Source organism: Coregonus lavaretus, assembly GCF_964263955.1.
Source record: "Coregonus lavaretus genome assembly, contig: HAP1_SCAFFOLD_1892, whole genome shotgun sequence".
In the NCBI taxonomy this organism is placed as follows: domain Eukaryota; kingdom Metazoa; phylum Chordata; class Actinopteri; order Salmoniformes; family Salmonidae; genus Coregonus; species Coregonus lavaretus.
In genome coordinates, this window is record NW_028159169.1 from 27935 (window position 1) to 40000 (window position 12066).

The following is a 12066-nucleotide window of genomic DNA, read 5'->3' on the forward strand; positions in this document are numbered from 1 at the left end:
GGCGGGTCGTCAGGGCTCCACAGTGCGAGCATTTCACTCTCATTTGTGAGTAAAAATTGTCAAGTATAATCACATTTATAGTAAAATAAATGCTGCAGTAGCTGTTTTCAAAGTATTTTTGCCATTTTGTTTCAACTGGGAAATTAATCGTCAAAGAACTATGAGTCCTATACAGCCAAATCCACCTCGCGCTGCAACAGCACTGCCTGGCTGAGTGAAAGAGCTGAGTGAAAGAGCTGAGTGAAAGAGCCATCTTTAGAAGCGCTGCGCACAGGCATAAAAGTAGGTCTAATTTACTTGAAACAAACGTCTAGTGAAGTGAGACTTGGTCCTTGTGTTTCTATGTCTAGGGTTAAGCTGGGTTGTTTATCTATGTTTGAGTTTCAACTGCTAGAGAAGAGAGGACTCTCCTTCTAGTCAGACCTCAATCTCACAACAATATACCACATTACTTCTTACTAGAAACATTAAAAAGCATGCTCATCCGTTTTTTTGTGTTTTGTTGGTGTATTTTAGCGGGGGGGGAAATTATTTTGTCTGGTAAAAAATCTGAGTGGCTGGTAGATTTTTAAATCTACCTGCCACAGTGGCTGGTGGACCAAAAAGTAAATGTCATGCCCTGGTTTGGACTGTGTGGGTGTGTGGACCATGTTAAGCCCAGCTCTCGACCCACTCCACCACAGCTCCACCCAGCTCTCGACCCACTCCACTACAGCTCCACCCAGCTCTCGACCCACTCCACTACAGCTCCACCCAGCTCTCGACCCACTCCACTACAGCTCCACCCAGCTCTCGACCCACTCCACTACAGCTCCACCCAGCTCTCGACCCACTCCACTACAGCTCCACCCAGCTCTCGACCCACTCCACTACAGCTCCACCCAGCTCTCGACCCACTCCACTACAGCTCCACCCAGCTCTCGACCCACTCCACTACAGCTCCACCCAGCTCTCGACCCACTCCACTACAGCCCCACCCAGCTCTCGACCCACTCCACTACAGCCCCACACCAGGGTTTCCGTTAGCAAAATGTGGTGCTGGACATTTTACCAGCAGCATTTGAGAAATGTTCCGGACCCATATGCATTGGGTGCGTAACCTGATTAAGGCGTTCACCCACGGTGCTCAGAATGACAGAAATCCCATATTGATGATCAATCAATCACATTTATTTATAAAGCCCTTTTTACATCAGCGGATGTCACAAAGTGCTATACAGAAACCCAGCCTAAAACCCCAAACAGCAAGCAATGCAGATGTAGAAGCACGGTGGCTAGGAAAAACTCCTTAGAAAGGCAGGAACCTAGGAAGATATCTAGAGAGGAACCAGGCTCTGAGGGGTGGCCAGTCCTCTACTGGCTGAGCCGGGTGGAGATTATAACAGTACATGGCCATTAAGGCCAGATTGTTCTTCAAGATGTTCAAACGTTCATAGATGACCAGCAGGTTCATTCAGAGGTCGAGACAGCCGGTGCGGTAGAGAGAGAGAGAGAGAGAGACAGTCAAAAACAGCAGGTCCGGGACAAGGTAGCACGTCCGGTGAACGTCCCAGGGTTCCATAGCCGCAGGCAGAACAGTTGAAACTGGAGCAGCAGCACAACCAGGTGGACTGGGGACAGCAAGGAGTCATCAGGCCAGGTAGTCCTGAGGCATGGTCCTAGGGCTCAGGTCCTCCGGGAGGGTGTATTAGAGGAAGCATTTTTAAATTCACACAGGACACCGGATAAGACAGGAGAATAACACCAGATATAACAGACTGACCCTAGCTCCCCGGCACATAGACTATTGCAGCATAGATACTGGAGGCTGAGACTGGGGGGGTCGGGAGACACTGTGGCCCCGTCCGACGATACCCCCGGACAGGGCCAATCAGGCAGGATATAACCCCACCCACTTTGCCAAAGCACAGCCCCCACACCACCAGAGGGATATCAACAGAATACCAACTTACTACCCTGAGACAAGGCTGAGTATAGCCCACCAACCTACTACCCTGAGACAAGGCTGAGTATAGCCCACCAACCTACTACCCTGAGACAAGGCTGAGTATAGCCCACGAAGATCTCCTCCACCGCACGAGCCTGAGGGAGCGACATAGTGACGCACCCCTCCTAGGGACGGCATGGAAAGCACTAGTAAGCCAGTTACTCAGCCCCCGTAATAGGGTCAGAGGCAGAGAATCCCAGAGGAGAGAGGGGAGCCAGCCAGGTGAAAGACAGCAAGGGTGGTTCGTCGCTCCAGTGCCTTTCCGTTCACCTTCACACCCCTGGGCCAGACTACACTCGTAAGAGATGAGTCTTCAGTAAAGACTTAAAGGTCGAGAAATCAGCCCTAGCCTTAACAGGAAGAGGCTAGCACTGGAGTAATATGATCAAATGTTTTGGTTGTAGTCAAGATTCTAGCAGCCATGTTTAGCACTAACTGAAGTTTATTTAGTGCTTTATCCGGGTAGCCGGAGAGTAGAGCCATTGCAGTAGTCTAATCTAGAAGTGACAAAAGCATGGGTTAGCTTTTCTGCATCATTTTTGGAAAAACGTTTCTGATTTTTGCAATGTTACGAAGATGGAAAAAGCTGTCCTTGAAATATTCTTGATATGTTCGTCAAAAGAGAGATCAGTGTCCAGAATAACGCTGAGGTCCTTCACAGTTTTATTTGAGACGACTGTACAACCATCAAGATGAATTGTCAGATCAAACAGCAGATCTCTTTGTTTCTTGGTACCTAGAACCAGCATCTCTGTTTTGTCCGAGTTTAAAGGTAAAACAGATATAGCCACTAGCGTAACCAGGAGGAGAGGCCTCTTTAACACAGTACATTCATCAGGCATCAGGCTTCATCAGGCTTGTATAAAATGGCGCCGTAAGGGATGGCTGCCGTTTTATGGACTCTTAACCAACTGTGCTATTTTGTTTGTTTTTTCGCATTGTTTGAAACGTATTTTGTACATAAATGTTGCTGCTACCGTCTCTTATGACCGAAAAGAGCTTCTGGACATCAGAACAGCTCACCTTGAACTAGACAAATAATTTTTCTTTAATGAGTCGGACGAGAGGGATTTGCTCCAGACACCCGACAGGGCCCTCATCCCCGTCATTCACAGTAGAAAGAAAAGGAGATATCGCGGAAGGAGATCAGGGTGCTTGGTAAGGAGCCGGCGACGAGTGGCTAATTTGCCTTTGCCATCGATACTATTGGCCAATTTACAATCGCTTGATAATAAAGTGGACGACCTACAGGCACGAATATCCTACCAACGGGACATTAAAAACTGTAATATCTTATGTTTCACCGAGTCGTGGCTGAATGATGACATGAATAACATACAGCTGGCGGGTTATACACTGTATCGGCAGGATAGAACAGCAGCCTCTGGTAAGACAAGGGGTGGCGGTCTGTGTATATTTGTAAACAACAGCTGGTGCACGATATCTAAGGAAGTCTCAAGGTTTTGCTCGCCTGAGGTAGAGTATCTTATGATAAGCTGTAGACCACACTATCTACCAAGAGAGTTCTCATCTATATTTTTCATAGCTGTCTATTTACCACCACAAACCGATGCTGGCACTAAGACCGCACTCAACGAGCTGTATAAGGCTATAAGCAAACAAGAAAATGTTCATCCAGAAGCGGCGCTCCTAGTGGCCGGGGACTTTAATGCAGGGAAACTTAAATCCGTTTTACCTAATTTCTCCCCGTGTAGCTCAGTTGGTAGAGCATGGCGCTTGCAATGCCAGGGTTGTGGGTTCGATTCCCACGGGGGGCCAGTATGAAAAAAATAAATGTATGCACTCACTAACTGTAAGTCGCTCTGGATAAGAGCGTCTGCTAAATGACTAAAATGTAATGTAAAATGTAAGAAGTCAGATGTGGAGGTCCTGGGCTGGCGTGGTCTGCGGCTGTGAGGCTTGTTAGATGTACTGGCACATTTTCTAAAACAATGTTGGCTTCTGCTAAATGACTAAAATGTAAATGTAATGTTAAATGTGCAACCAGAGGGAAAATAACTCTAGACCACCTTTACTCCACACACAGAGACGCATTCAAAGCTCCCTCGCCCTCCTTTTGGCAAATCTGACCATAATTCTATCCTCCTGATTCCTGTTTACAAGCAAAAACTAAAGCAGGAAGCACCAGTGACTCGGTTAATAAAAAAGTGGTCAGATGACGCAGATGCTAAGCTACAGGACTGTTTTGCTAGCACAGACTGGAACATGTTCCGGGATTCTTCAGATAGCATTGAGGAGTACACCACATCAGTCACTGGCTTCATCAATAAGTGCATCGATGATGTCGTCCCCACAGTGACCGTATGTACATACCCCAACCAGAAGCCATGGATTACAGGAAACATCCGCACTGAGCTAAAGGGTAGAGCTGCCGCATTCAAGGAGCGGGACTCTAACCCGGACGCTTATAAGAAATCCCGCTATGCCCTCCGACGAACCATCAAACAGGCAAAGCGTCAATACAGGACTAAGATTGAATTGTACTACACCAGCTCCGACGCTCGTCGGATGTGGCAGGGCTTGAAAACTATTACGGACTACAAAGGGAAACCCAGCCACGAGCTGCTCAGTGACACAAGCCTACCAGACGAGCTAAACAACTTCTATGCCGCTTCGAGGCAAGCAACACTGAAACATGCATGAGAGCATCAGCTGTTCCGGACGACTGTGTGGTCATGCTCTCTGTAGCCGATGTGAGTAAGACCTTTAAACAGGTCAACATTCACAAGGCCGCAGGGCCAAACGGATTACCAGGATGTGTACTCAGAGCATGCGCTGACCAACTGGCAAGTGTCTTCACTGACATTTTAAATTTCTCCCTGTCTGAGTCTGTAAAACCAACATGTTTCAAGCAGGCCACCATAGTCCCTGTGCCCAAGAACACTAAGGTAACCTGCCTAAATGACTGTAGCCATGAAGTGCTTTGAAAGGCTGGTCACTGCTCACATCAACACCATTATCCCAGAAACCCTAGACCCACTCCAATTTGCATACTGCCCCAACAGATCCACAGATAATGCAATCTCAATTGCACTCCACACTGCCCTTTCACACCTGGACAAGAGGAACACCTACGTGAGAATGCTATTCATTGACTACAGCTCAGCGTTCAACACCATAGTGCCCTCAAAGCTCATCACTAAGCTAAGGACCCTGGGACTAAACACCTCCCTCTGCAACTGGATCCAGGACTTCCTGACGGGCCGCCCCCAGGTGGTAGGTGTAGGTAACAACACATCCGCCACGCTGATCCTCAACACGGGGGCCCCTCAGGGGTGCGTGCTCAGTCCCCTCCTGTACTCCCTGTTCACTCATGTCTGCATGGCCAGGCACAACTCCAACACCATCATTAATTTGCCGATGACACAACAGTGGTAGGCCTGATCACCGACAACGACGAGACAGCCTATAGGGAGGAGGTCAGAGACCTGGCCGTGTGGTGCCAGGACAACAACCTCTCCCTCAACGTGATCAAGACAAAGGAGATGATTGTGGACTACAGGAAAAAGAAGAGGACTGAGCACGCCCCCATTCTCATCGACGGGGCTGTAGTGGAGCAGGTTGAGATCTTCAAGTTCCTTGGTGTCCACATCACCAACAAACTAACATGGTCCAAGCACACCAAGACAGTCGTGAAGAGGGCACGACAAAACCTATTCCTCCAAAGGAGACTGAAAATATTTGGCATGGGTCCTCAGATCCTCAAAAGGTTCTACAGCTGCACCATCGAGAGCATCCTGACTGGTTGCATCACTGCCTGGTATGGCAACTGCTCGGTCTCCGACCGCAAGGCACTACAGAGGGTAGTGCGTACGGCCCAGTACATCACTGGGGCCAAGCTTCCTGCCATCCAGGACATCTATACCAGGCGGTGTCAGAGGAAGGCCCTAAAAATGGTCAAAGACCCCAGCCACCCTAGTCATAGACTGTTCTCTCTGCTACCGCATGGCAAGCGGTACCGGAGCGCCAAATCTAGGTCCAAAAGGCTTCTACCCCCAAGCCATAAGACTCCTGAACATCTAATCAAATGGCTACCCAGACTATTTGCACTGACCCCCCCACTTTGTTTTTACACTGCTGCTACTCGCTGTCTATTATCTATGCATAGTCACTTTAATAACTTTACCTACATGTACATATTACCCCAATTACCTCGACTAACCGGTGCCCCTGCACATTGACTCGGTACCGGTTCCCCCTGTATATAGCCTCGCTATTGTTATTTTACTGCTGCTCTTTAATTATTTGTTACTTTTAAATTTTTTACATTTTTAGTCATTTAGCAGACGCTCTTATCCAGAGCGACTTACAGGAGCAATTAGGGTTAAGTGCCTTGCTCAAGGGCACATCAACAGATTTTTAACCTAGTCAGCTCGGGGATTAGAACCAGCGACCTTTCGGTTACTGGCACAACGCTCTTAACCACTAAGCTACCTGCCGCCCCGTATTATTTTATATTGTATTTTTTTGTGATTCTTTTTTGTGGTAGCCTACACCTGTTGTATTCGGCGCATGTGACAAATACAATTTGATTTGATGTTTCAGTCAGGCCAATCACATCAAGATTATGATCAGTGATTAGTTCATCGGTCTCAATGGGGAAAGCTGAGCTGACTACCCTGACTGTGCTAGTGGCAGACTCCACTAAGCTGTCAGGCTGGCTAACAGCCTGCTGCCTGGCCTGCACCCTGTCTCATTGGGGAGGCTAACAGCCTGCTGCCTGGCCTGCACCCTGTCTCATTGGGGAGGCTAACAGCCTGCTGCCTGGCCTGCACCCTGTCTCATTGGGGAGGCTAGCAGCCTGCTGCCTGGCCTGCACCCTGTCTCATTGGGGAGGCTAACAGCCTGCTGCCTGGCCTGCACCCTGTCTCATTGGGGAGGCTAACAGCCTGCTGCCTGGCCTGCACCCTGTCTCATTGGGCTGGCTAACAGCCTGCTGCCTGGCCTGCACCCTGTCTCATTGGGGAGGCTAACAGCCTGCTGCCTGGCCTGCACCCTGTCTCATTGGGGAGGCTAACAGCCTGCTGCCTGGCCTGCACCCTGTCTCATTGTGGAGCTAGAGGAGTTAGAGCCCTGTCTATGTTGGTAGATAAGATGAGAGCCCCCCTCCAGCTAGGATGGAGTCCATCACTCCTCAGCAGGCCAGGCTTGGTCCTGTAGCACCCCTCCAGCTAGGATGGAGTCCACCACTCCTCAGCAGGCCAGGCTTGGTCCTGTAACACCCCTCCATCTAGGATGGAGTCCATCACTCCTCAGCAGGCCAGGCTTGGTCCTGTAACACCCCTCCAGCTAGGATGGAGTCCATCACTCCTCAGCAGGCCAGGCTTGGTCCTGTAGCACCCCTCCATCTAGGATGGAGTCCGTCACTCCTCAGCAGGCCAGGCTTGGTCCTGTAACACCCCTCCAGCTAGGATGGGTCCATCACTCCTCAGCAGGCCAGGCTTGGTCCTGTAGCACCCCTCCAGCTAGGATGGAGTCCATCACTCCTCAGCAGGCCAGGCTTGGTCCTGTAACACCCCTCCAGCTAGGATGGAGTCCATCACTCCTCAGCAGGCCAGGCTTGGTCCTGTAGCACCCCTCCAGCTAGGATGGAGTCCGTCACTCCTCAGCAGGCCAGGCTTGGTCCTGTAGCACCCCTCCATCTAGGATGGAGTCCGTCACTCCTCAGCAGGCCAGGCTTGGTCCTGTAGCACCCCTCCATCTAGGATGGAGTCCATCACTCCTCAGCAGGCCAGGCTTGGTCCTGTAGCACCCCTCCAGCTAGGATGGAGTCCATCACTCCTCAGCAGGCCAGGCTTGGTCCTGTTGCACCCCTCCATCTAGGATGGAGTCCATCACTCCTCAGCAGGCCAGGCTTGGTCCTGTAGCACCCCTCCATCTAGGATGGAGTCCATCACTCCTCAGCAGGCCAGGCTTGGTCCTGTAGCACCCCTCCAGCTAGGATGGAGTCCATCACTCCTCAGCAGGCCAGGCTTGGTCCTGTTTGTGGGTGAGTCCCAGAAAGAGGGCCAATTATCTACAAATTCTATCTTTTGGGTGGAGGAGAGACCTGAGAAGGCTCAGACCCATTAACGGGTGGAGGAGAGACCTGAGAAGGCTCAGACCCCGTAACGGGTGGAGGAGAGACCTGAGAAGGCTCAGACCCCGTAACGGGTGGAGGAGAGACCTGAGAAGGCTCAGACCCCGTAACGGGTGGAGGAGAGACCTGAGAAGGCTCAGACCCCGTAACGGGTGGAGGAGAGACCTGAGAAGGCTCAGACCCCGTAACGGGTGGAGGAGAGACCTGAGAAGGCTCAGACCCCGTAACGGATGGAGGAGAGACCTGAGAAGGCTCAGACCCCGTAACGGGTGGAGGAGAGACCTGAGAAGGCTCAGACCCCGTAACGGGTGGAGGAGAGACCTGAGAAGGCTCAGACCCCGTAACGGGTGGAGGAGAGACCTGAGAAGGCTCAGACCCCGTAACGGGTGGAGGAGAGACCTGAGAAGGCTCAGACCCCGTAACGGATGGAGGAGAGACCTGAGAAGGCTCAGACCCATTAACGGGTGGAGGAGAGACCTGAGAAGTCTCAGACCCCGTAACGGGTGGAGGAGAGACCTGAGAAGGCTCAGACCCCGTAACGGGTGGAGGAGAGACCTGAGAAGGCTCGGGAGAACCGGTTGAAAGTTTCTGTCGGCTGAATGAGCGACACCGGTTGAGTTAGCTATCTAGCTAAGTGGTTAGCGTCTTCCAAAATCAAGCATTCGCTTGGTAACAGCAGAGAATCCCCTCCTGGATCAAGAGCCTTGTTGTCTAATATTAGTTTTTGCATGCAGCAAACTGTGAGTAGCATTTTTGAGTTACTTGTATTGTTTAGGTCAGATACTATAAAATGTTCACAATACGCTCGTTAGCATTTAGTTAGCATTCTCCATGGGTTTTTTCATTAACTTGTTAGCATTGCTAACCTTCGGATTACAGATGATCAATGGGGTTTGAAAACAGCGCCCCTTGTGTTCGGTGCCGGTAGTACTGAATATCCCAGTATGGCACAAGGTCAGTATGAAGGTATGACAATCTGGATACCGCCCAAGCCTAATCTCTCTCATCTACATCAGAATATTGTTGATGTTTATATTGGAAGGCTGTGTAAGTGTGGAGGGAGTTTCATTTAACACATTAACTGCCCCCCCTCTCTCTCTCTCTCCCCCCTCTCTCTCGCGCTCTCTCTCTCCCTCTCTCTCCCCCCTCTCTCTCTCTCTCTCTCTCCCCCCCTCTCTCTCTCTCTCTCTCTCTCTCTCTCTCTCTCTCTCTCTCTCTCTCTCTCTCTCTCTCTCTATCTCTGTCTCTGTCTCTCTCTCTCTCTCTCTCTGTCTCTCTCTCTCTCTGTCTCTCTCTCTCTCTCTCTCTCTCTCTCTCTCTCTCTCTCTCTCTCTCTCTCTCTCTCTCTCTCTCTCTCTCTCTCTCTCTCTCTCTCTCTCTCTCTCTCTCTCTCTCTCTGTGTCTCTCTCTCTCTCTGTCTGTCTTACTGTGTGTTCCTCCAAAGCGGAGGTGTTTGAAGCCAGAGGTGAGCTGCATGGTTGTTTATTAAACAGTATGAATAAAAAATGGCTGGCCCAGTTTAGCTACTTATTACTAGTGTAAATGTCCCCATCGACGTACATAGCAATAGTAACAGTGTGTGTGTGTGTGTGTGTAGGGCAGCGTGTGTGTAGGGTGGATCAGGGCCGGCCCTGCTATAAGCTGGCGTATTTCTCTGATCCTGGACGGCGGCTCAGCTTCCTGGAGGCGAAGCTAGCGTGTCGCCGTGATGGAGGGGAGCTGCTGAGCGTTGAGTCACCGGCCGAGCAGCGAATCATAGAGCAGCTAGTCACGGAGATCCGCCCCTCCGACGGAGACTTCTGGATCGGCCTGCGTCGTAACCATGGTGACACGGAGAACATTGACGACTGTCCCTCACAGTACTACTGGACCGACGGGAGCCACGCCTCCTTCAGGTGGGTCTGCTCTAAGCCACGCCTCCTTCAGGTGGGTCTGCTCTAAGCCACGCCTCCTTCAGGTGGGTCTGCTCTAAGCCACGCCTCCTTCAGGTGGGTCTGCTCTAAGCCACGCCTCCTTCAGGTGGGTCTGCTCTAAGCCACGCCTCATTCAGGTGGGTCTGCTCTAAGCCATGCCTCCTTCAGGTAGGTCTGCTCTAAGCCACGCCTCCTTCAGGTGGGTCTGCTCTAAGCCACGCCTCCTTCATGTAGGTCTGCTCTAAGCCACGCCTCCTCCAGGTAGGTCTGCTCTAAGCCACGCCTCCTTCAGGTGGATCTGCTCTAAGCCACGCCTCCTTCAGGTAGGTCTGCTCTATACCTTTATATTCTACGGAGACTTAATTTATAGATCGGCAGGTAAGGGTGCTCTCGAGCGGCTAGATGTTGTTTACCATTCGGCCATCAGATTTGCCACCAATGCTCCTTATAGGACACATCACTGCACTCTATACTCCTCTGTAAACTGGTCATCTCTGTATACCCGTCGCAAGACCCACTGGTTGATGCTTATTTATAAAACCCTCTTAGGCCTCACTCCCCCCTATCTGAGATACCTACTGCAGCCCTCATCCTCCACATACAACACCCGTTCTGCCAGTCACATTCAGTTAAAGGTCCCCAAAACACACACATCCCTGGGTCGCTCCTCTTTTCAGTTCCCTGCAGCTAGCGACTGGAACGAGCTGCAAAAAACACTCAAACTGGACAGTTTTATCTCCATCTCTTCAAAGACTCAATCATGGACACTCTTACTGCCAGTTGTGGCTGCTTCACGTGATGTATTGTTGTCTCTACCTTCTTGCCCTTTGTGCTGTTGTCTGTGCCCAATAATGTTTGTACCATGTTGTGTTGCTACCATGCTGTTGTCATGTTGTGTTGCTACCATGTTGTTGTCATGTTGTGTTGCTACCATGTTGTTGTCATGTGGTGTTGCTACCATGTTGTTGTCATGTTGTGTTGCTACCATGTTGTTGTCATGTGGTGTTGCTACCATGTTGTTGTCATGTGGTGTTGCTACCATGTTGTTGTCATGTGGTGTTGCTACCATGTTGTTGTCATGTGGTGTTGCTACCATGTTGTTGTCATGTGGTGTTGCTACCATGTTGTTGTCATGTGGTGTTGCTACCATGTTGTTGTCATGTGGTGTTGCTACCATGTTGTTGTCATGTTGTGTTGCTACCATGTTGTTGTCATGTTGTGTTGCTACCATGTTGTTGTCATGTGGTGTTGCTACCATGTTGTTGTCATGTTGTGTTGCTACCATGTTGTTGACATGTTGTGTTGCTACCATGTTGTTGTCATGTTGTGTTGCTACCATGTTGTTGTCATGTTGTGTTGCTACCATGTTGTTGTCATGTGGTGTTGCTACCATGTTGTTGTCATGTTGTGTTGCTACCATGTTGTTGACATGTTGTGTTGCTACCATGTTGTTGTCATGTTGTGTTGCTACCATGTTGTTGCCATGTTGTGTTGCTACCATGTTGTTGTCATGTGGTGTTGCTACCATGTTGTTGTCATGTTGTGTTGCTACCATGTTGTTGTCATGTTGTGTTGCTACCATGTTGTTGTCATGTTGTGTTGCTACCATGTTGTTGTCATGTGTTGTTGCTACCATGTTGTTGTCATGTGGTGTTGCTACCATGTTGTTGTCATGTTGTGTTGCTACCATGTTGTTGTCATGTTGTGTTGCTGCCATGTTGTTGTCATGTGGTGTTGCTACCATGTTGTTGTCATGTTGTGTTGCTACCATGTTGTTGTCATGTGGTGTTGCTACCATGTTGTTGTCATGTGGTGTTGCTACCATGTTGTTGTCATGTGGTGTTGCTACCATGTTGTTGTCATGTGGTGTTGCTACCATGTTGTTGTCATGTGGTGTTGCTACCATGTTGTTGTCATGTGGTGTTGCTACCATGTTGTTGTCATGTGGTGTTGCTACCATGTTGTTGTCATGTTGTGTTGCTACCATGTTGTTGTCATGTTGTGTTGCTACCATGTTGTTGTCATGTGGTGTTGCTACCATGTTGTTGTCATGTTGTGTTGCTACC

General features: G+C 49.9%; 1 protein-coding gene across 1 annotated transcript in view; it reads left to right on the forward strand.

Annotated features, from left to right (window-relative positions):
• Positions 1–9031: 9031 nt before the first annotated feature.
• The window catches only part of LOC311123210 (layilin-like), a gene marked incomplete at both ends in the record, with an annotated part of 15616 nt that continues 12581 nt past the window's right edge, over positions 9032–12066 (forward strand). The window contains 2 exons of the mRNA XM_084197470.1: positions 9032–9041; positions 9685–9982. Coding sequence (XP_084053596.1) covers positions 9032–9041; positions 9685–9982 — 308 coding nt within the window. The remainder of the gene's footprint in view (positions 9042–9684; positions 9983–12066) is intronic.